At 38.0% G+C, this 25,818-nt stretch overlaps 1 protein-coding gene across 1 annotated transcript; it reads right to left on the bottom strand.

The window, feature by feature from the left end:
- Positions 1–849: 849 nt before the first annotated feature.
- strn4 (striatin, calmodulin binding protein 4) lies at positions 850–25,769 on the bottom strand. Its single transcript, XM_082179495.1, has 18 exons — positions 25,266–25,769; positions 16,448–16,551; positions 15,628–15,704; positions 15,380–15,458; positions 15,100–15,285; positions 13,703–13,877; positions 13,464–13,620; positions 13,039–13,140; positions 11,933–12,051; positions 11,386–11,561; positions 11,136–11,183; positions 8,942–9,063; positions 8,638–8,805; positions 8,418–8,558; positions 7,158–7,256; positions 5,708–5,794; positions 5,354–5,535; positions 850–3,730 (listed from the first exon to the last, which is right to left on the bottom strand). The coding sequence occupies exons 1-17, from the start codon at positions 25,752–25,754 to the stop codon at positions 5,366–5,368; spliced, it is 2,499 nt and encodes an 832-aa protein (XP_082035621.1). The 5' UTR covers positions 25,755–25,769; the 3' UTR covers positions 850–3,730; positions 5,354–5,365.
- Positions 25,770–25,818: the final 49 nt, after the last annotated feature.

The raw sequence follows: 25,818 nt of genomic DNA, 5'->3' as shown, positions 1-25,818 counted from the left end.
TGAATGGATGAGTGTCAGTTCACAGTTAAGAAACAACATTGTTTTCATAAAAAAAAAAAAATTAAGTGTTTGCTAGCTTTAACAATAACAATGGTTTAAATAAAACATTTCAACTTCCTAGAAAAAGGGAAAAATTCTTTCTTTCTTTTTTTTTTTTTACTAAATTAGACCCATCTTTAAAAAACAGGCTCTCTAATCCTTCAAATTAAAGGGGTACATTCTTGTGGTGGAATCAACCAGTTGACATTGTCATGGAATCTGTTATCAAAGAAAACCTATCTATCTATCTATCTATCTATCTATCTATCTATCTATCTATCTATCTATCTATCTATAAGAATAGCATTTATCTGCAATAGAAAGTTTTTGTAACATTACAAATGTCTTGTCACTTTTTATCAATTTAATGCATCCTTGATAAATAAAAGTATGAATTGCTTTACACAGAAAAACAAACTAAAATCTTACTGATCCCAAACTTTTGAACAGTAGTGTATAATGTTACAAAAGCTTTCTATTGCAGATAAATGCTGTTCTTTTGAACTTTCTATTCATCAAAGAATCCTGAACATTGATAATGACAATAAATGTTTCTTGAGCAGCAAATCAGCATATTAGAATGATTTCTGAAGGAAGCAATGATGTAATGATGCTAAACATTCAGCTTTGCATCACAGGAATAAATACCTATTAAAAACCTGACTGACTATTCTAGACCAGGTGACCTACTGTACATCAGACCCCAAATATGCTGATCATCAATCCAAAATCTTTTTTATCAGTATTATAACTTTGCATAACCAAAGACACTTTCTTAGACAGTAGAGTTCAGACCAGACAAGAATGAAATCTCTGTACAAAACCATGTTTTTATTTAGTTGTTTTTGGATTTTTTTTTTAATGACATACAACACAAGACCTGCAGAGTAAACAAAACAAAAAAAGAAAAAAGAAAGAAAAGTCAACAGGAAAAATGAAAAAGATGTAATTTCATACGAGCTAGAAAGCAGTTCAAAAATATGCATAATAAAACAAAATAAATAAAAGGCTGGTCTTTTTTTATCCCTTGTAGTTATAGGATATAGTTTGAATACAGCTTAATATGATGTACAAAATATCACACAGTGATAAATTGCTATTAAAAAATAAAAACGCATAACAAAAAGTCCTTTTTACCTTGGCTGTGGACTGAAACTTTTTTCTTTTTTTTTTCTCTTAAATTTCCATACAATTTTCAGTTTTTAGGCTTTTACACAATCACAAGCAATTCTTAAGCCTAGCAAAAAAGGTACTACTGTCGTCTTACACCTTATTACTAGTAATCATAATGATAATATGTCTAGTAAAGAAAAGCATATACGTGAGAAAATGGGAAACTTACATTATGCATCGGCAGCTTGTCAAACATATAAACATTTTCGGTTTCTTTCCATTTTTTTTTTTTTTTACACAGATTCGTCCTCTCTCGGTAAGGAATGTGTTTTGTCATCATAATTTCAAGACTCGTATTGCAACGAAGGGTGCGGAAAAAGGTGTACAAAAGAGACAGCAGGACTCGTCTAAACACCCATGCAACCGGCAGTCTTTGGAAGAGAACTTAACAATGCAGCAATACGTAGATGAACCGAACTGTTTGTGTTATTCTACACGTGTAGTGTAGCATAAAGCTAACCGTTAGTGTGCGGTGCGAAGTTCCTAGGAAAATAGGTAAGCAGCAAAGGATTATGAGATTCCACTGAATCAAAGTCTGTGGTCATGTGACATTCATTGACTGGGCGAACATCCCAAAATTAAATGGTGGTCTCGTCATTACACAAAGGACACAAGACATAATCTTGTCCATTAATAAAATCACTCCAAAAGGTTTCTACACTTGCTAATTCAGACCGCTTTCCTTGCCAAAGATCCCCCCATTTTCTGGGTTGAATAGAATAATTTTAGATGGACGCGGTCTGGTTAAGGACTGACATGGCTCCATTATGCTAAAGCGCTCTTTATGGCCCATCAGTCTTTCTGTCGCTTCTGACTTGCCTTCTGGCCACTCGTCTACGACCACGGAAAACCAGTAAAGGATAAAAATAAACCCTGCAAAACGGAAACTGGCTAATACATGATGTGACCTTTGATCTCCAGAGCTCAAGACCAGGCTCCCTCCAACTAAGGAACCTAAAGATCAGATTCAGATGATTCTTCATCTCACCTTGCATTTTGATTCCTTGCTTAGCCAACAAAAAGCAAGCAGCCCCACTTTTATTTCCATTAAAAGAGCCATGAGAGCTATTTTACCCTGAAACGCCTCCTTATCTTGCCTTGACTAAGGGTACAAGACCCGTCAAGTCGACAAGGAGAAGTTTCACCACTAGACTTCAACCTCTTGGTAAATCAAGCGTATACCGGGGGCACTCGTTTTCACGTTGTCACTTAAAAACGCCGGTTCGAGCTTCACTTTGTTCTCCACTTTTCAGGAAAAAAAGAACTTAGGTCGAGATCACAGATGTCGAGAAACTCAAGAATTGACAATACAGCTGCACTTAAACAGTGGAACTTGTAGTTTGTTAAAAATTTTTTTTTTTTTTTGGAGACAATCATCAACCGAAGATCTTCAAGCGTGGATATAGAGTTTATCGTCTTAAAAATACCCTGACAAAACCTTAAAAGCCACTTCGGAAAACCAGATGTATTCTGAAATTCCAGACACACTGGCTGCATTTCTGAAATGCCAAAGAACTGTACATGATGACACCGAGGAATGGCAGGGGTCAACCGAGATTTGATACTTTACGACCCTCGTCGTGAACAGGTCCCTGATTCAGAGATCTTAGCACCAAGGTTGTGAAATAAGAGTGCTATGTACAGCGCATCCTGCTTATGTACAGAAATGAGTTACTCATCCAACTGCAGATCTTCCCAAAAAAGTCTTCCGACCGATATCGAACACTACAATAAATACACTACTCAACAGTCACCTGACTATTACGGATAATGCCACCTGATTGGATATGAATGAAGACGGTGATTGCGAAAGGCTTGTGCTGGCACCGTCACACACGCAGATACACACGTGTTTGGTTTTACTTTAAGGTGTACTCGTCATACGAATGAAATGTGTGGAGGAAGTGATTATGAAAGGCTGAAATACTAAGGCTCTTAGCTGTGAGGCTAAAGGTAAAGCTGTGTTGTACTTCGCAGCTGAACCGAACCAAAAAAAAAAAAAAACTCATCTAAAGCAGTCTTTGGAATGAAATGCATCGATCACCTCACGTTACTAGGCGACAGTTACGCGAGGACATTAATTCACAGATTAGTACTAATGCAATTTACATTGAGAAAATGTGCAGGCTTGGGTAATGTCTTGTTTACCGAGAGCCTTCAAATCCTCAACCTAAACCGAGCATGATATTAAAATCCAGGGTGTGTGTGTTGTGTTAAGGTGTGTGTTTGCGTGGTCCATCCGTCAACAGATTGGACATTCTTCGCAACACACTGTGCAGATTGTTAGTAGTGTCATCTAAAACTGAAATCAGGACCAGAGCAGCAAACTCATTAGTATTGAAAGCGGTAGAGTTTGTATCACAACATGTGAGGCATAAAAGAATGATGGGTCGTGTGCCTTTTACACAGGCAGTGATGTGTAGAACATTGTTCCCCTCGTTTGAGAGAGTGTGTGAGTGTGTGTGTGTGCGGATATTCGGCGTTTCACTCTTTTGGCCCAGTAGTGAGGGTGGCTCCCCTGAAAAGAGATAAAGCAAAAATTAGCTCATGGCAGCAGGATTCAAATGAACTCGTTCCCATGCACACATGACAAGTAACAAGGTGCTGCAAATGATGCCATTTTGATAACTTGTGACAAACGTAAAAAAACGTAATTAGAACCAGGGCTTGACATTTACTTTTTTTGCACATCAGACACTGTGGCTAATGGTTTTTCAAAGTTACTAGTCACTCAGCATTTTCACTGGCCAAAATTTTAGCATTGATACCATGGGGAATATATAATATATACATTTTTCAATTGTATAGTCTTTTTAAAAGGCATCTGAACTAATAAATGAGTATTAGTCAAATATAGAATTTTCGAAACATAGACACTGAAATATCTGAAATGCTACCAATACTCATTTCCAGCAGAATAGACACACAACACCAGCAGCACTTTCTCGCTCTCTCATCTCTTTGACAGCGAGTTGACACACAAACCCGGCTCACTCACTCACTCGTTTCATTTGCTCCGGATGAATATTGTCGATGTTACAGGGCTTGAATTTCGGCGTGGGATTGTGTGTATTACGCATAATTGTACTCATTCCTGCAGTGCGTGCCCAAAAGTGCGCGCACACAAAGCCACCTCTCAGTACTAAATTGAGTTATTTTTCGCTGCTTATTGCACTTAAACAGTCAAATACACACAAAATAATGTCAAAATGCCTGAGTGAGTATTCACGTAAACACACTCAAGTTATGTTTTAGGTAAATGTAAACAGTTGAGAAAGAAAACGCATATGTGTAACGGTATAATGGATCCATGCGTCAGGTCTTAAAAGGAACACGCCGACTTTTTGGGACTTTAGCATATTTACCGTATCAGTTAGATGAGTCCATACATACCCTTTTCATCTCCGTGCGTGCCGTAACTCTGTCTGACGCACCCACCGCTAGCCTAGCTTAGCACAAAGACGGGAGGTAAACGGCTCCAGCTAGCATACTGCACCCAATAAGTGACAAAATAACGCTAACATTTTCCTATTTACAATGTTGTGATTTGTAAAGTCACAACGTGAGACACAGCATCTTCTAACCGTATACATACTGGGAACTATATTCTCAGAAGGTGAAGCACTGCTACTTGGGCGGAGTCCGGAGTGATTTGCTCACAGCACCTGAGAAGCCCATAGTGAGGAGCAGAGAGTTCGCTCAGAGTTTGAGTAAATCACTTCGCCTTCTGGGTGCGTCAGACAGATATACGGCACACACGGAGATGAGAAGGGTATGTATGGACTTATCTAATTCTGATACAGTGAATAAGCTAAAGTCCCAAAAAGTCGTCGTGTTCCTTTAAAGTGACAGCAGCCTAGTATACCAGCTGCCAAATTATGCGATAATATTAAAAATATCTATATGGCAGTTTTTCCCCATGGTATTGATGTCAAAATTGTGGCCAGTGAAAATGCTGAGTTGCTAGTAACTTTGGAAAACCACAAGCCACAGTAGCTGGTGAGAAAAAAAGTTAAAGTCAAGCCCTGTGTTTAACTATCAAATAAAATGTTTGAAAATATATCATGATATAGATTTTTGCATATAGTGGCCAAATTGCATACAGAACTTATAACTCATAATGCTTATAATGTGCATTTACCAGTGAGAAAAATCAAACGAAGATCTTGGCGAGCGCGTCGGCCCCAGCGCTGGCGATGAAGGGCTGCGACGGGTGGAAGGCCACGTCATGAATGGCCTCATCGTGTTTTTTCCTGTGCGCTGTGATCTCCTGCACACACGTGCGATTGTCCAGCATCCACAAGCGCACCGAGCAGTCATGACCTGAGAGAAACAAAACACACAAGATAAAGATTGCAGAAATGACACTTTGTTGGCAACTTTCACATTTCCGTGAGAATGGTCTTGTTAACGTGGATGTGTTTGGAAAGCTTCAATTGGCTTGTTGTTTTGTTCTCTGACGTCACACACTGCTTGCCCGTGTACTTTTACTTACTGCCGGAGATGAGGTAAGTGCCTTTAGGGTCTGTGGTAAGACAGGTTACAGCATCCAGGTGAGCCACCATGGAATGAATCACTTTCCCTGAAGCCACAATGAGAGGAAGGAGGAAAAAAAAGATTAGGTCATGCGGGACATTTTTGAGACTCTGATATTCCAAGTTCGGGCTTAACCAATGGGATAAGATTATGTTTCTAATTCATCCTTTTTAAAGGGATAGTTCACCCAAAAATTAACATTCTGTCGTCATTTACTCACCCTCAAGTTGTTCCAAACCTGTATGAGTTTCTTTCTTCTGCTGAACTCAAAAGAAGAAGTTATTTTGAAGAATGTCGGTAACCAAACAGTAGATGGACCCCATTGACTTCCATAGTAATTTTTGGTTACACCATTTTAAAGTGTCTTTGTTACACTGTAATTATACATTTAAGTAATATGAAGTAATTACATGTACTTACTATAGGGTTAGGAATAAGGGTTTGGTTTAGTTGCATGTAATTATGCATAATTTATAGATATTACTATAGTAACTACATGTAACATATGTAACAATGACACTGTAAAATAAAGTGTTACCTAATTTTTCTGTCCATACTATCGAAGTCAATGTGGTCCTTCAACTGTTTGGTTACCCATATTCTTCAAAATATCTTATTTTGTGTTCAGAAGAAGAACAATTTATACAGGTTTGGTACAACTCAACCCTTTAAGCAAGGTTTCCCAGAATGGGATTCATGAGGGAACTGCAAGGGGTTGATAAAAAAGCTAAAAATGAATTAAATTATTACACATTTTAACACTTACTTGCATTAAACAACATCAGAGGACCGTGAACATGGAAATGGCTTGTTAAATGATTACAATCTTAACTTACTTAATAATATTTTAAAAGGGGTTGGCTAGCAAACAGAAACATTTTGGGGAATCCCTTCTTTAAAGTATTCCTGCAAAAAGAAGCAGCAAAAAAAAAAAAAAAAAATCTATATAAACCTTTACTTGATGACTTGATTAACCATCCTGACTTCTCCACAAATTTCACATTTAAGACTATTTCCATTGTTGACACATATCCACAAAAATCAATAAAAATGTCCTAATGTGGCGGAAAATAAAGCCACAGGTAGTGCACCGCTGGGTTCACTTTCCAGCTGTCGTTTCTTCACGGGGTAATCTTTCACACCAAGAATGTTATTCACTTTTCTTCAACTGCTCTTGCTATATAGACTGGTGATTAAAGGTTGGTGTCTGGCTTCGATTCGATTGAGGGTTTTTTTATACCGGAGGTTATTTTTTAACTGCTTTGAGAGGTCTATTATGACTGAACCAAAGGAGAGTCAAATGGCTTTGCTGATGTATTTACAGTTCCCACAGTGCACAGCTGGAAAATACGCAGTGAGTGTTATTATGGGCCTCAACATTGCCACAAACTCACGACACACACACACACCTGTCTTGTTGTCCAGGTAGCGGATGGTACGATTCTCGTGGGCTGTAATGGAAACCGGTTGGGACGGATGGCTGACCACGCGGTTAATCAGCTCGCTGCCTGCAGGGGGCGGTAAAGAAAAACACAACATTTTATTATTGTACAACAGGCTTCGAGTCAACTTGAAATTGCATTCATAACCCATTTTACTTCTGTAACGTGATACGTGCAACTATGATTTTCAATGTAGTTCAAGAATTTTATCATCAATTACTTAGAAATAACACCTGTTCACATATACACACACACATATAAACAAATAAATAAATAAATATAATTAATAATTCATATATTCTAATTATTATTGTAAGTAATTCTTACTAAAATGTTTGCAATTTATTCATTATTATTTTTTTTTCATATATATATATATATATATATATATATATATATATATATATATATATATATATATATATATATATATATATATATACACACACACACAATCTATTTTAATGGAAAACATGAATAAATTGCAAACATTTTAGTAAGTATTACTTACAATAATAATTATACAAGGATTGTATTAATTTACATGACAGTCTAGTAAATTATAATATTATATATTAAAATGTAATACAAAAATGTTATATAATAATATTAATATAACAATATACGGTAACACTGACATTACATAAAAATAAACTAACGCAGCTTATAAAGAACTTATTAATCTTAGTTAATATTAATTTCAAGATTTACAAATATATTTTTAAAATCAAAATCTATGAATATTATTTGATAGACCTGAGCTTACATGAACTAACAATGAATATTTTACATTTTATTAACTGAAATTGACGACAAAAAAATAAGTTTTTTTTTTTAAAACAAGTGTATCGTTAGTTAATGCATTAACTAACGTAAAATAATGGGACCTTTTCGTACAGTGTTACCCAATACATAATAAATAAATGCATTATAATTTATAATACTTAATAATCATTTACGATAATTATTCTTTGTATAATTAATACAATTTTAAAAAGGTTGTAAAAATTGCTATTAAATAAATAAATAAGAATATTACAAACATCAGGGAATTCTATTAATTTGCATGACCTTTTTCAAAACCTGTCAAAAAACGGCAGTCTAGTAAAGTATTTCAGTAACCATTTCATTTTATATAAAAATTTAAAGTTTGTACGCTGGTAAGCATAGATTGTAAAAGTAGTGACATTTTGCTAGATATCAATTTCTGTATGATGCGGAGCTTACCATCCTTAGTCTGGGTCTCCAGGACCATGATGCTTTGCTCTGTGTTGAGGTCATAAAGCAGAGTCTCGCCCCCATCGAAAGACACAACAACCTGGGACGGGTCGGTGTTTACAAAGGCAACCGAGGTGGGAGTGCCGTGTTCTGAAAGACAGAGAGGGAATGAGTGAGACGGACATACAGAAAAGAAAAACAATCCAAACACACAAGGTCTCCTCCTCACCTTTCTCCTTATTAAAAACAGACACACACGGTGAGGAATTATGGGGGTCCCAAATCCGCACAGTCCCATCCGCTGAGCAGGAGGCCAAACGCTTCAGGCTGGAGGAGTAAGCCAAACCCCACACCGCGTCCTCATGCCCCGACAACACACTGCTCTCCACGCCTGGATCTGAACGCATTTACACACCACAATGTGTCGGCAAATGAATATATATAGTCAGTGCCCTCTAGTGGACTCTTGTATAAACGCAACCGTTTTTGAGTGACACTGTGGAACTTGCAAGTGCAGTATTAGGTAGACTTGCCATAGTTGTCGTAAGGATCCACATTAAGGTCTGGAATCTTCCAGCCTCGCACGGTGCCGTCTAGACCGCCGCTGTAGCACGATTCTCCCTCCTCACCCATAGCCAGAGAAAGAACAGCACCACTGAAATCACACACACAAAAAAAACATTAAAAAGCTAGAACAAAAAAGTTCTGTGGCTGTACCACAATAAAGTGCTCAGATTGTTAAACCATGGTACTCTGATATATAGAGTGGTGCTGACTGATTTCCATATTCATTTACATTGTTATCTAAGGTACTTCAAAAGACCACTAGGTTTTATAACAGAGCTTTATACTCACAATTTAGCCTTCAAAGGTTGGTTATATATAGTTCACCCAAAGCTGACAATTATGTCATTTACTCACCCTTAAGTTGTTCCAAAGTAAGACTTTCGTTCATCTTCGAAACACAAATTGAGGTATTTTAATGAAATCTCTCTCCCTCCATTGACAGCTACGCAACTACGCTTCACGCTTCAAAAAGTTCATAAAGAGATTGTAAAACTAATCCATTTAAATTTAGCAGTTTAAATATTCTGAATAGACACAATCACTTTATATGATGAAAAGACTGAATTTAGGCTTTTATTCACATAAACGCACACATCAGTTGTGGTAAACGAAAGCTCAAGCATGTTCACTTGACGTGCGAGAACCGATGAGGTTCATTCTTGTGTTACGCAGCACGTTTGAGTTTCTGCAAGAACCAATGAGGTTCATTCTCGTGTTACGCAGCACGTTTGAGTTTCCTCAAGAACCAATGAGGTTCATTCTCGTGTTACGCAGCACGTTTGAGTTTCCTCAAGAACCAATGAGGTTCATTCTCGTGTAACGCAGCACGTTTGAGCTTCTGCAAGAACCAATGAGGTTCATTCTCGTGTTACGCAGCACGTTTGAGTTTCCTCAAGAACCAATGAGGTTCATTCTCGTGTAACGCAGCACGTTTGAGCTTCTGCAAGAACCAATGAGGTTCATTCTCGTGTTACGCAGCACATTTGAGCTTCTGCAAGAACCAATGAGGTTCATTCTCGTGTTACGCAGCACGTTTGAGTTTCCTCAAGAACCAATGAGGTTCATTCTCGTGTAACGCAGCACGTTTGAGCTTCTGCAAGAACCAATGAGGTTCATTCTCGTGTTACGCAGGACGTTTGAGCTTCTGCAAGAACCAATGAGGTTAATTCTCGTGTAACGCAGCACGTTTGAGCTTCTGCAAGAACCAATGAGGTTCATTCTCGTGTTACGCAGCACGTTTGAGCTTCTGCAAGAACCAATGAGGTTCATTCTCGTGTTAAGCAGCACGTTTGAGTTTCCTCAAGAACCAATGAGGTTAATTCTCGTGTAACGCAGTACGTTTGAGCTTCTGCAAGAACCAATGAGGTTCATTCTCGTGTTACGCAGCACGTTTGAGCTTCTGCAAGAACCAATGAGGTTCATTCTCGTGTTACGCAGCACGTTTGAGCTTCTGCAAGAACCAATGTGGTTCATTCTCGTGTTACGCGGCACGTTTGAGTTTCCTCAAGAACCAATGAGGTTCATTCTCGTGTAACGCAGCACGTTTGAGCTTCTGCAAGAACCAATGAGGTTCATTCTCGTGTTACGCAGCACGTTTGAGTTTCCTCAAGAACCAATGAGGTTCATTCTCGTGTAACGCAGCACGTTTGAGCTTCTGCAAGAACCAATGAGGTTCATTCTCGTGTTACGCAGCACGTTTGAGCTTCAGCAAGATCTTGTGCGTTGAGCAAGTACGGCTGAGCTTGTTTATGTCCGATGATCAATATTTAAATGTGAATAAAAGCCTAAATTCAATCTGTTTACCATATAAAGCGATTGAGATTCTTCAGAAATTTTTTAGTTTTACGTACATATGGATTATTTTCACGATCTCTTTATAAGCTTTTTGAAGCATCAAACTGGTAGTTGCGTAGCCGTCAATGGAGGGACAGAAATCTCTCAAATTTCATTTACAATACCTTCATTTGTGTTCCGAAGATGAATGAAAGTCTTACGAGTTTGGAAAGACGTGAGGGTGAGTAATTAATGATAGAATTTAAATTTTTGGGTGAACTAACCCTTTAAGCACTTGGCAGAGTATGTTAGTCACAGGTCAAGCTATTTAATTTTTAGGTGGACTTTATCCAGATTACAGTCTAATTATAAACCTGTCTCACTCACCTGTGTGCTCTGAATGTATAAATGGGCTCAACGTCCAGCGCTGCATTTCTGTGAAAGCAAAAAATTAAAGGCTTCCAAATTAGCACACAGCGCTAAAAGAAGCATTTATGATCAACATTTCTAAATATACTTCTAGAAACACCTACACTAACACAATTATAGTGACATACTTAACATAAGAGGGCAGTGAAATAAGGATCTTTTGTGTGGTGTGTCTTATTTTGATGCAGCGTTAGGACGTGGTTCTTACTTTTTGGAGTGCATTGCCTTGTTGAGGTTCCACAGCTTGAGTGTCCCATCCTCAGAGGCGGACAGCAGCACGGCCTGGCTGGGGTGAAAGGTCAACGCTCGGATGGCGTCGAAGTGGCTTCGTAGTGTGAAGCGAGGGTTCCATGTTTTTTTGAACTCTTCTCGACTTTCCTGCAACTAAAATGAGACATGAAAATAAATGAAGAGTAATTCATACACACAACAGAAAACTAACATACTGCCAATTTTACAGTAAATACCTTATTTAGGTATTCATTTCAAAGGGCACTACTACTACACCAAAAGTAGTAGTACTTAAGGAAATAATACTTTAAAATAATATACTTAAGTGAGAACTGAATCAGAGGTTTTCTGACACTTAATTGTAATCAAAATAAAATGTATTGTAGTTAAAATTTATATTAAATGGAATAAGCTGAACTTTAGTGCGCGTTTTTGACCCACTTAAGTACATCTTTAACATGCAGCACACACTTTAATGCTTAAAAACACTTGTGTGGGGAGGAGACATGACTTATAACACTAACATCAATGGTGAGGTCATTGTCGTTGGCAACAGTAAGGTCAGCCAGCTCTCCGAGGTTCATATCTCCTCCTCCAACCGCATCCAGAATGAAGACATCAGATGAGAAGCCAAGAGCGCCCCCTTGAGCACAGACACACACACAACAATTAACATGCTGATATATTGGAATATAAAAAATATAGTTGTTTATAGCAGCACTTAAAAATTAAGCAACACTGAATATGGCTGAGATTAAAGTGCATTTTTAATTTGCCAATTACAATTATGCCAGTATTATAATGTTGTCTCTAGACACTAAAACACAATTTTATTTGAAAAAATGGTGACAGAGTTAGAAACTCCAAATCATTAACACAAGCATTTCTGTTTTAAATCTTTTGAACTGTCCATTTCAATGACTAGGTTGAAATAAAATGATTGTGCGATAATTATGCATAATCATTTAAAGTCTCACTGTGCATTCAACATTTTTATTTTTAAAGAAAATACAAATAAATAATGACTAATTACTGTTATACATATAAAATATATACAATTAAAATGGGTAAATTAAATATAATGTAACAATATAATACAACACAACATAATATAATATGCAAAATAATATGCAATATAATATAATGCAATACAATCTGGAAAAATGCCTCAGTTTTTAACCATAACTTTTTGACTTCATGCATTAAATATATATTTTTTTAATTTGCAACAATGATATTCTGTTTGAATAAAGATATAATTTTTTTTTAATCAAAATCCAAGATGCATTTGACATTTTAAAGAAAGAATATTTACTTATAAGAACTGCTATACTGATAAAGAAAACATGATTGAATAATATAACTGAGATTGTATATAATAATATAAAATAATATAATAATCTTTACTTAAATGAATGCATTTAATATTTTTATTATTGGCAACCATGAATGTTTGGTTGAGTAATGAAAATTTTTAATAATTCAAAGGAATGAATAAATAAATTGATGGATTGATTGAGTAATTCATTCATTACCTTTTTAATCAGAGCAAATAGTTGAAAAAATGAGCTTTTTTGTATTTCCTAAGGTGATCGGTTTGGGATTGAGAGAGCCGGATGGCTTTTCTTACCCTCACTGGAGCGTGCCTGTCCTGGGATAGAAGGAGGTGGAGTGGGTTTGGGAGGAAAATCTGACATAATGCCTTGCAATTTGTTCCGGCGGTTCTCTGAACCTGGGCAGAGGAAGTGAGAAGAGTAAACAAACCAGACGACAACAGAAAAACAAAATCAACCATTCATCCTGTGATATGATGACATGTTTGGAAGAAGTGAAGGGAATATCAAGGGAAACAAACAAGTGAAACGTGAAGACAAAATGGTGGCCACGTCAACAGATTTTATCAACAGGAAGTTACAAACAAAAGCAAATTAAAAGAAAACAATGAGCGGTCACAGCATGACGATAAAGGGAAAGCCTCACATCCACTATCAAAAATACAATGCAGGAATGAGTTGTCGTCTAGTGGTACATGTCCCAACATATGAGCCTCTATACCTAATTCACGACCGTCTCCAGATATGCGAGCTTCTCCCGCACCTTCCCCTTCCTCTCCTGAGGCCAAGAAATCAAACTCGCCCAGGGCGTCCTCAGAATCATCTTCATCATCCTCGTCCTCAGGGTCAAGATCTGTGGTCATGGGCTCTCCGCCCATCTACATGCGTACAGACCAAACGCTATTAGCAACAAAACAGGATCTGTGCGTGTGCGCCTTATCTTCATGTAAACACTCTGACCTTGCTCCTGGACTTCTTGTTTTTGCGTCCATCAATGCAGTCTGTAGTCATGCCCTGGAAGTCTTCTTCTTCATCACTGTCATCCTCATCGTCGTCCTCACAGCCACGAAGGAAAGGAATTTTATCCAGGACAGAGCTGTCCATCCGTTCTTTAGAACTCTCTTTCCCAGCACGCCTGTAAGAGAGAAATTTGATTGCAGAACATGATTGCAGAAACTAGTTTCAAAACTGGCTTCCCAAACACCGTACCATATTAGAACACCCCTCTCAAGTGTCTTGTGGCTTATCACTTGTATAAAAAGCCAGCTATGGCAATATACAATCCTCAGTTAGGAGTTATATTTATTATGGACAGGTAACAAGACACGTACAGCGTTATCCTAACAATATCCTGCCAAGCAACACAAGACAAAGTGCAGTTATAGGTGTGTTTATAGCAACACTGAGAAACTGTATGAAATATGATCAAATAAAACAAATAAACATTACAAAAAATTGGTTAAAATAAATAAAGCAACAAAAAATAGGACAAAAAACCCCAACAAAACAGAAAACAAAATCTCACTTATTGCATAAATAAATTGATTTTTTCTACTTATCAAATATATTTGAGTTTAAAGGGGTCATGACATACGAAATCAAATTTGCATTGATCTTTAGACAGGTTCTGCAAGTTTCAAAACGTCCTCCTGAATATAAACATAAGCATTTATTTAATGAAGCTCCAAAAATGGCTTGTTTGGATATTGCGGGATCTGTAACTTCGCACGGGCAAATACATTTGCATATGCCTGCCTCCAGACCGAGACATCGACGAATAGTTATACATCATAGCACATAGGCTCCGCCCACTGGCTTTCAGTCGCTTAACGTCTGACACTTGCCAACACTGGATGTGAGCGTTGCTTCAAAAGCAAATTGCCGCCGTCTACACTGATACAGAACACAGACACGCATCAGTTTCTGACTTGCTTCACGCACTTGAGTCTGTCGACAACAGGACAAGTGAAAGAGCGACCGCTTGTCCAGTTTAAACAGCTCGTTTATGTCTCTGTCCACCTTCAGAATACTAGCGTTGGAAACAAGTGAATGGTATTTTAATGGCATCCCGGGTCGCGTTGAAGGATTAAAAGTTTGTTCGGAGCATTTGGTTTTGAAAACGAGGAACAGTGTAATGGACAGTTCGCAAAGAAACTTGTAATAGCTAGTGGGCGTTAATACTGTTTCCTATGCAATGACGTTAGATCGCAGAATGTGTGTGATTTCAGAGTGCACTATGTAACAAGACAAAGTATTTTAACATCAGAAAAAATTATCCTGAGAGTCTCCTAAAAGTTTTCAAAGAGATTCCTCAATTCTTAAGGACTACTTCATCTGTACACAAACACTGTTCTAACCGTTTGATCTGCTCTTCTATCTGGCGCACTAGTAGTGATTCTCCTCCTCCGTGAGGTTCTGGTTCTGCAGGCGGTTCACTGGGAGGAGGCCCGTTCGCCTCTGGACTATTGCGACCCAACAGGGAACGAACCCGTTTGGAGCGCATGTCCAAGATGGTGTCGGAGTATCCCACCTCCTCCAGGTATCTGCTCATTAACACACAAAAACACCACATGCACAGCGTCAGCAAAACATTTTGACAAATACATTTGAGAATTAATGCAAACAAAACACACTGACTTGCGCAATAACTGCCGGCCCTCCTTCCAAGGCATCTGATTGGTTGGCTCAGAGTCTGAATCTGCAGGCCCATTGGGTACTGTGTGAAACAGAATGATGTTACTAAACACAAAGAAAACATTTAACCAACAGCATACTGTATTTATTCTAATGAATCTGGGTATGATTAGTATGTTTTGGAAAATATGAATTAGACCATGTTTCATAGCATGTGTATGTGTTGGATAGGTTTGTTTCTAGGTTGTTACTTGGTTCAGCTTCGGTCTCTGGCTTCTTCTCTCCAGGGCTCTGATCAGTGCCACTTTTCAGCTTCTGATGTTTGGACCTGGGATCAAAATAATGAGAATATAAATGATCAACATCATACAAACTCATGGAAACATCTTCGGATCTCGCAATGAGATCGGTGCAGCGTCTTCTCTCAAACAATTAAACATAACAAAAACAAAAAAACATGATAAAACGTAAAACAAAATAAAAACTAAAAAAAACTAAAGAAAACATAAAAAGAATGAAACAAAACAAAAACAAAAAAACATAATAGAACGTAAAACAAAATAAAAACAAAAAAAACAAAAGAAAACATAAAAAGAATGAAACAAAACAAAGAATTAAACAAAAATTTGAGAAAAAAATTAACAAAACAAAAACAGATTGAAAATACAAAACAAAAACAATAGAACATAAAACAAAAATTTGAACAAAACAGAACCAAAAACATAAGAACTAAACAAAAACATAAAAAACTGAACAAAACAAAAACAGAATGAAAAAAACAAAAACAGAACAAAACAGAAAACAAAACAATAAAACATAAGACAAAAAAAAAAAAAAATGAACGAAACAAAATCCAAAACAAGAACAAAACAAAAACACAACAGAGCATAACATAAAAATAAATAAGAAACACAATAGAACATAACACAATAGAAGAATGGTTTCACATTATACCGTGTGTGTGTGTGTGTGTGTGTGTGTGTGTGTGTGTGTGTGTGTGTGTGTGTGTGTGTGTGTGTGTGTGTGTGTGTGTGTGTGTGTGTGTGTGTGTGTGTGTGTGTGTGTGTTCACCTCTCCTGTTTCAGAGCGTATTCCAGCATCTTGATTCGCCTCACCAGATCCTGCTTCATGTTCTCCTGACCTTTCCTCTCACCCTGCAGAAACGCCACCTGAGCCTGAGACAGCACAGGAAGACAGACAGACAGAGAGAAAGACAAAGATATAAATATTGTACATATTCAAACCAGATACATCTGAGAGAAAATGAAAGGTCATATACTGAAGCACCGTGATTGCACCACCACCGCAATGACATTCTGAGGGCAACGGTTAACTAAAGGCCTGCAATTCCACAAGCTTTATTTTAGATGGCTGCTGACCAGAGTCATGAAAGACAAATATGTTGACGGAAAAGAGGCTATAAAACCCAAAACCATTCATTTCCCAGTCAGCTGTGGTTTAGAAGAGAGAGAACGAGGCCTTAATCGCCCCCTAGAGTCCACCGTAAAACCCACATCAATTAGAGATGCCAAGTTACCAACAAAGTCAGCTGTGTTCAGGCCAGAGAATTTCGGGGGTTTTTGTGTGTGTAAATGGAGCATCCTTTAACCAGTTTTGCATGCGTCTCTATTACAAATGACAAGACGTGCTAGTTACGGCCCAGTGAATCTATGCTTTCAGGTAAATAAATAAATGTCTAATAGTGATTTGTGTTGGTCAGCAGCACACAGTCATATTCTTGTGTTCACAGAAATCAGTCCCACACCCCCACACCATCAGTGTACCTCACACAACAGAACTGTATAAGCGTTGGACTCTACCACATACTAAATTATTTAATAATAATACCTTTAAAAGGTTATTTCACCCAAAAATGAAAAGTCTGTCATTAATTACTCACTCTTAAACCTATAAGGCTTTCGTTTATCTTCAGGACACAAATGAAGATCTTTTTTTGATGAAATCTGAGAGCTTTCTGTCCCTTCATTCACAGGCTACGCAACTACCACTTTCAAGCCCCAGAAAGATAAAGACATCATTAAAGTAATCCATGTGTCGCCAGTGGTTTAACCTCAATTTTATGAAGCGAGTGCTTTGTTTAAAAAAAAAATGTACCACTTTATTTACAAAATTTTAATCTACAATGAGCATTGTCTTTATTACCTTTCTGGGGCTTGAAGTGGTAGTTTCTCAGCCGTAAATATGGAGGGAGAGAAAGCTCTCAGATTTAATTAAAGAGACCTTAATTTGTGTTCTGAAGATGAACAGAAGTCTTATGGGTTTGGAACAACATGAGGGTGAGTAATTAATGACAGAATTTTTATGTTTATTTATAAATTAATAATTATAAATAACTATTTATCATTGTTAAAAATCATACTGATAATGTACAACATTTTATAAATTTGAGTATCTGATGATTAAAAATATGACATATTATAATATACAGTATATTATTATATATTATAATATAATAACTATTTATTATATTATAAATACCACTACTAAAATTATTAAAATAATAATACTTTATATTATTTATAGATTAATAACTATATATAAACTCAGCAAAAAAGAAACGTCCCTTTTTCAGGACTGTGTATTTCAACAATAATGTTGTAAAAATCCAAATAACTTTACAGATCTTCATTGTAAAGGGTTTAAACAATGTTTTCCTTGCATGTTCAATTAACCATAATCGATTAATTAACATGCACCTGTGGAATGGTCGTTAAGACCTTAACAGCTTACAGAGAGTAGGCATTTAAGGTCACAGTTCTAAAAACGCAGGACACTAAAGAGACTTGTCTACCGACTGTGAAAAACACCCAAAGAAAGATGCCCAGGGTCCCTGCTCATCTGCGTGAACGTGCATTAGGCATGCTGCAGGGAGGCATGAGGACCGCTGATGTGGCTAGGGCAATAAATTGCCATGTCCGCACTGTGAGACGCCTAAGACAGCGCTACAGGGAGACAGGAATGACAGCTGATCATCCTCGCAGTGGAAGACCACGTGTAACAACACCTGCACAGGATCGGTACATCCGAATATCACACCTGCGTGACAGGTACAGGATGGCCACAACAACTGCCCGAGTCACACCAGGAACACACAATCCCTCCATCAGTGCTCAGACTGTCCGCAATAGGCTGAGAGAGGCTGGACTGAGGGCTTGTAGGCCTGTTGTAAGGCAGGTCCTTACCAGACATCACCAGCAACAACGCCGCCTATGGGCACAAACCCACCTTCGCTGAACCAGACAGGAGTGGCAAAAAGTGCTCTTCACTGATGAGTCACGGTTTTGTCTCACCAGGGGTGATGGACGGATTCGTGTTTATCGTCGAAGGAATGAGCGTTACACCGAGGCCTGTACCCTGGAGCGGGATCGATTTGGAGGTGGGGGGTCCGTCATGGTCTGGGGCGGTATATCACATCACCTTCGGACTGAGCTTGTTGTCATTGCAGGCAATCTCAATGCCTTGCGGTACAGGGAAGACATCCTCCTCCCTCATGTGGTACCCTTTATGCATGCTCATCCGGACATGATCCTCCAGCAGGACAATGCCACCAGCCATACTGCTCAACTGCTTTTAGTTTATGTCTTATGGTGTTGACTCTTTTAGTGTTCATACAAATATTTACACACATTAAGTTTACTGAAAGTAAAAACAGTTGAAAGTCAGAGGACGTTTCTTTTTTTGCTGAGTTTATATATAGCTGTTACTATTGTTGTTGCTAATGTAAAAAATTATAAATAAATCTGTTGATTTAAATAAAAATATTATTAATAACTATTTAATAAATACCACCATTACTCATAGTAAAACAACAACATATTAAACTACAACAACATTAATACTTACTAGTATTTTTAAGATGAATAAATATAGAACCAATATAAATAGCTATTATTACTGTTGTTGTTAAAATTATATTTTTATAGTAAAGAATTATAAATAATTGATTTTAATTTAAATAAATAAAAATATTTTATTATATAATGAATACCACCACTATATTTATAATTATTATAATTTATTTATAACAAAATTTAATTTACAAAAATATATTTTTATATTGCAAGAAATCTGTTTAGCAAGCAAGCCTATCATGACTTGTGTTTAAGCTCAATGTGGAAAAACTACAAAATGCTTTACTCCTAAAATCATGATTTTTTTTGTCCCAAAACAGGGACACTTCCAGCCTGATATCTATTAAGATCTTCTTTTAATATCTTTATGTAGGCCGTGTCAAGCCATATATAACATTTGTTCAAAATCACTCCCTGTCTCCAAGGCTGACTTGCAGGAAAAGTAAAGCATGACAAGTTGGCACAGGTCTTCATGGAGACCGACTCGCTCCAGTTGCCATGGAGTGGGCAGGAAACCTGTTATGGCAGGTCTTTGGAGCACTTTGACATTTTCACAAAGGCAAGTAATTGCCCATGTTTTCGGCCTTTGAAACTGGAATAGCCTACTTGTCACACAATGGCTGTGCATCTGACATAATTGACAATCAAGGAAATAGACTGCTTTGGGAATTACACACATTGCAATCTATACCCATCACAATATAATTAGGGCGTTTTCACACCTGAAAGTCCACACCAAGATCCGAACCAAAGTTCATGTTTTGATACATTGTATACATTCGGTTAGTTTTGGTTTCACATTGCAATTATGTCATCATCATCTATATGGGCTGCATCTTGACATTGATTGGTTTGTAAACGGACGTGCGTCTGACGTCAGCGTGTTGTCAATTCGGCGGGTAACTTTGACAAGAATGAATGAATGAACAGACGCACATCGTTGCCACTATACTTTATTATGGCATTACTCCCTGCAGTACCAACTATACTCAAGGCTAGTTCAAATTCGGTAATGAACGTCCTCGTTGTGCGAACATTTTATCGTCGCCGCCAGGACAAGTGTGTGTGTGTGTGTGTGTGCCTGTGGGCTGGACTGACATATCTGCACATAAATATTCTTCTTCAGTTGTTTAGGCTACACGGGAACCACCGGAACTTCCTGTAAATGGTCTGAAAGTCCGAACCATACAGAAAACGAACCAAACCTTTGTTCAGTTTGATCCGGACCGAGACTACCTCTTTTCGTCGGACCAAATTTCATCTGTTTGGTCCGGGGGAGGTTTTACACCTGTAATTTTGATTCGGACCAAACTGAAAAGTCCGAAAATCCGGACCAAACAAGGTAGGTGTGAAAGGGCCCTAGTCTCATCACTAGCAGAAAGGGAAATATCGTACATATGATCGCTTGGAAAAGTCAGAGACACGTCCAGATACCAAGCTCAGTTCTGTGGTGTTGTGCTGCAACAAAAAAAAACAATGTTTTTGGTCACTGAAGGTTTAGGAAGGGGCCGGTACTACCACACAGACACATTTATTAGTCCTCTTGTGACTTCCTGTGGGTGGGAACAGGTCAAGGGCACATATACACACTCTCTCTCCACATTAGTATCCCTTTGAGACTCACTCCAACAAATAGAGCAGCAGACTTTTTCTGGGACGAGTCTTTTTAAGAGTATATGAACCCATTTTAACTCTTTTATTACGTGTTTTTATACCACTTCTGAGGGCGAACCTTTGGCCTTCAGTTAAATGCAAAAAAGGTTCTATTGACAATGCAATATTATATTGACATTAAGGGAGTTGACAGAGGTGAAGATGCAATTGTTTTGTTTGTTTTCCTGCTTCATGGACAAAATGTGAGCTGCCATTATTATAGGGGTTAATATCATTTTGTGTTGTTGGCTACAGTGAAAAACAAAGGAGAAGAATAGAGGATAAAATCCAAAAGTGAATCATAGAGACTGTTAGGGTTGGGCAATAAACAATATCGTATTGAGTGAGATAACATTTACATCGATGATTGTCGAACCCTAAGAAGGATTGTGTCCAAACAACACAGAATAAGTGACAGCAAACCTCAGCATTCATCCTGAAGACCACGTTTCCACAAAACGGACCACAGAAGCAGTGAGAAAGATGGTGTTATGATCATAAAAGCTGGATAGTTGGAGCACCAAGATGAACTTCATCATCTTCCCTGGTCAGCTTAATTTCTGCAGTGTATTCATTTTCTGTAGTTTCTCTACTGTAGGCAGTTTTGGAGAGAAGAGTGTTAAGCAGATTCCCTCCTTCAACATCTCTGGAGCAACTAGGCCTAGATGTTCGAATCGACGACATTCAAATGGAGACTATTCAAATGTTGTTTCAATCTATTCGATTTTAATAAGGTTGGGAAGCTGTATTAAAGGCCATTTTTGGCAAAACACCTTAATAAAGAAATATGGCCTTTTTCCCCAGGTGTTCACATTTTTTTTTTATGTACATTTGACACTGTTGCAGCACCTCTCTTCCCAGTCTGTCAGTAATGCTCTGTTTAATTCCGTCTCTATGAAGCCCTTACTACCTTCCAATGTGCTCTGATTGGTTGACTAGACCAGTGTTGTGATTGGCCAACTACTTCGAAGACATTTCAGAAATGTCATACCCCTTACCATAACTATGAGTTTCAAAACACTATAACTCAACCAGGCCTCGTCCCCTTTATTTTGTGTATATGCCTTGGGCGGGAATTATTTAAATGAGGAACATTGTGACATGTTCGCTCCTGGAAGAAAACTCAAGACTACAAAGGAGGCGTTTCGGAGAGTTCAGAAACAGTGCGCACTGATATAGAGAATAACTCCTTTTGGAGTGACTTTGCGCTTTGTAACTCTGCAGACCTTTTTCATGCCCAAACAGCAACATTACACTAAAGAAATGTAAAAAAGCATATTATAAAACGGATAGTTCCAGTCCTAGATTCTGATTGGTTGAGGCCGTTGTAAAATACTCAACAAACACACACCTGTGACCGCATTACATTAGTATTACTGCGCAACTGACATTTGTGATTCTTTGTTGCTGCATGTGTTGCTTAGCAACCTCTTTGGAACTACATTGCTTGGCGGAGGAATAAATGTGTTATAACGTAATATTTTTTGATGCTGCTGTTTATTTTATGAATAAAATAAATATTAAAATGAATATTCTTATGGAGTAGCTGTTTTATAAAAGCAATAAGCCCCGCAAAGCCGTGTTTTACAGTGGATTTAGAACATTGGGGGATTTAGGGGCATTGTTAGGCACAACGCAGAGCTCCTCTTTAATAGTACAACTTAGATTTAATTTTATTTATTTTGTATTAGTTTTTATTTAATTTCAGTAAGTAATTTCTCATTTTTCTAGCATTTCTAATTTTAATTTCGCTTAAAACTTTTATCTAATATTTATATTTTACAGTTTTAGTTAACAATGCTAACCCTGGCTGCTACAGAGGACGCCATTCCTGAACTATCCTGTCCTGCCTGTCACAAAAGAAACAAAATAGCACAGGTGTCCCACATAAAAACATCAGGGAACATGATGTCCCACGGCAGGGCAAACCAGATACTGTCACACTACAACTGTCCCGTACCACACTTTTTATAGGCCAAGTCAAAAACAACGTGTGTGGGACATGGAAAACCTAGCAGTTGGTCCCTGAAGCCTGTGCACATTTCCATGGGCATGTCCAGAAGAGGCCTGGCAGAAGAACACACACAAGTCGTCCATGAGAGCCACAGGGCCTGTCCTATTATAGCACACACTGGCAACTCCTTATGTAATCTACTACAGGCACTGTTTGAATGGGGTCACTTAATCGCTAAGCTTTTTCTCAGGCCAAGATCTGCTGCAAACTAGGCCAGGGGAGTCCGACTCAACAAAAAAAAGACAGTTTAAGCACATTTTATTGGAAGCAAATCCCTAATCCTAGGTTGAAATCGTTTTTTTTTTTTTTCTCTCTAATATGTTCTTGATGTGAGTACAAGCTTTTCTATTAGATTGTATATTTCCAGGTTCCATATAAAATAACTAGAGCCATACATCTTTCACATATTGTAATGTAATACATGTAAGTAACAGCATTAAATTACAAAATTCCATTAAATTACAAAATTGCTTTGACATCTCCTGTGCTAGACACACAGATCGGCTCTCTTGGGACTGAAAAAAAGCACTTGCTTTAATTCTCCAGCCGGACTGCATTACGTCATGTCTTGGACAGAAGCTACACAATTTACAAAAGAAGTAGCAGTCAATAGGTCATGTGACATTAATGTCAATTAATAGAACATTTATTTGGAATTTAAATTTCAAATAAATGTCAGCCAGGAGCTCCTGAACTGCCTTTATTCTATTACCTTGCACTTAATGCCACGGATGAGAAAGATATAAGACGAAAGAAAACCATGTTAATAGTGCAGGATATTAAGTGTATTGTATTGTACAGCATATATTTTATCGAGAATAAATCATGTGCATCAGTCTGCTATTTTATTCCAACCATTACTTCTGGTCGGAGGCTTCCATAAATATTTAGTTAATACGTAGAGGTACGCTTCAACTAAGTTTAATGGTGCAATGCAAAAATATTTAGTAAGTGCATAAGTTGAAACTTAGCGCCAGTATAAGTCAAAACTATGGTAAGTTGTAGCTGGTGCAACTGGGCCCAGTTATTTTAGTGAATCGAACTACTATTGCGATCAGTATTCCAATTTCTATAAAGCTTTTGCCACCATGGAATAAAAAAATAAAGAAGGTAATTGAGACTTTTTATCTTACAATATTGTATTGGGGAATTGATATGGGGAAAAGTCAGAATTGCTAGTTATAAACTCAGGGCTGTGTGAAATAAAGTCAGAATTGTGAGATATAGGCTAAATTAGGAATGAGATGTATTTAATAATGAGATATAAACTCGCAGTTGCAAAAAAAAATAATAATCTGAATTGCTAGTTATAAACTTGAGATTGTGAGAAAGTCACAATTATGAAATATAAACTCACAATTAAGAGAAAAAGGGGTCAGAATTGTGAGATAAAAAGTAAAAATTACTCACTATTTTTAATAAAAATTATACATTTAAAAACACTTAGGCCTCCAGTAAGTCGAAGAGTTCAGTGAATTAACCAAACTTACTCACTGAACCGCAGTGTGTTCCTTTCGACATGTTCGACTATAAAATGGACCAAGTAGCCAACTAATTATGTTACTGCTTTTTTTTGGTAAATCCAACCAATTGCACGACCAGTCTAGTCCAGTTCCCGTACGAATGACTCCGTTGAGCCTTTTTGACTGAATCAAAAGCATACAACAACACCAGTGTAATTCGTCCGAGTATCGGATGACTCTTTTGTGCCGGTTCTTCATAAAGAATCAAAACACATACCAACGAGTTGGTTTCAGTTCTTGAAATCTTTTAACTCACTTTCTAAACCACAAGTTGGTCAAAACTGTTACTGTGCTATCATCACGTTTGATTTAAATCAGCATAGTAACTGAATTGGTTGTTCATATGACAAAGTGTACTAGATATGCACTAACGTTGATTTTTTTTTGTGTGTGTGTGCTGTTTTTTTATGATATTACATTACATTATTACATAGTTTTATATTGAATAAATACGACCAATCTCATAATTGGACAGCAGACTGTGGCAGCAATAAATACAATAAGAATACTTTTTCCTAATTTCTCAAAAAGTACTACAACAGCACTACGGAACTAGAATCGTTTAGATGAATCGGAACCAGAATCGACTCCTTTCCTTAGGTGGGTATGGCTATTCAACAAAAGGACAACATTTCACAGTTAAATCTGCTACTGTTTCAATGAATAACATCAGAGGAATACTTAAATCCCCAAACTACGCCTGATCAACAATAAGCAGGCGATCGTGACTTCTCCTGCGTCTTATCTGTAACGTGAAATGTGCTCTTCCTCAAGGAATATCCGTCTGCAAGAGACCAAAACAAGCGATTAAAGAAACGCTGTTTTACCCTCAGCTCGTCTCGTTCGGCCTCCCAGCGATATTTCTCGGCTTGAAAGCGGCCCCATTCGAACTGGATGAAATGTAAGATCCCGGGCAACGAGAGGCCCGCTTCCCCGTCCTGCGGATCTCGCGGCTGGGAAGATCCAGCCATCGGCCCGGACACGGCGGCGGCTGCTGCGATGGGAGCCGGACCGAGCACAGCCTTCGGCCCGTTCGGATTGCGCCCCGCTCCGCTTCCTGCGGGGCTCTGGTTCGTTCCTCCAGCCACCCCGCCGGATCTTTCCGCCTCCATCAGAGCGTTCGAGCTGTCGCCGGAGCCAGGAGGTGGAAATACAGAAGAAAATGCCACCCCGTTGTTTGAAGTCTCCACCGAAGCCCTCTCCCGTTTTCCTGCCCGATACAGATAGACGAGCGAGTACTCATACACACGGAATAGTGCCAAATAGTGATCCACTCCAACCACTGAATGGCTGCAAACGCTCCTCCCATGGGTCATTAAACAGGCTTCCGCAAGGGGGCGTTTTGCGGCTCCAAAAGAAAATGAAAATATACAAAACTGC

The sequence above is a fragment of the Leuciscus leuciscus genome (assembly GCF_965113295.1).
Source record: "Leuciscus leuciscus genome assembly, chromosome: 9".
Taxonomy (NCBI): domain Eukaryota; kingdom Metazoa; phylum Chordata; class Actinopteri; order Cypriniformes; family Leuciscidae; genus Leuciscus; species Leuciscus leuciscus.
This window is presented reverse-complemented; position numbering and strand designations above follow the sequence as displayed.

Bases quoted from the DNA above. Each gene is read 5' to 3' on its own strand.
- strn4 (XM_082179495.1), bottom strand. From the start codon at position 25,754: ATGACCCATGGGAGGAGCGTTTGCAGCCATTCAGTGGTTGGAGTGGAT. The intron at 16,552-25,265 runs GTAAAACAGCGT...GTGCTGTCTCAG, and splicing joins CCGAACGAGACGAGCTGAGG to GCTCAGGTGGCGTTTCTGCA. The intron at 9,064-11,135 runs GTGAGTGAGACA...GTGTGATTTCAG, and splicing joins TATACATTCAGAGCACACAG to TGGTGCTGTTCTTTCTCTGG.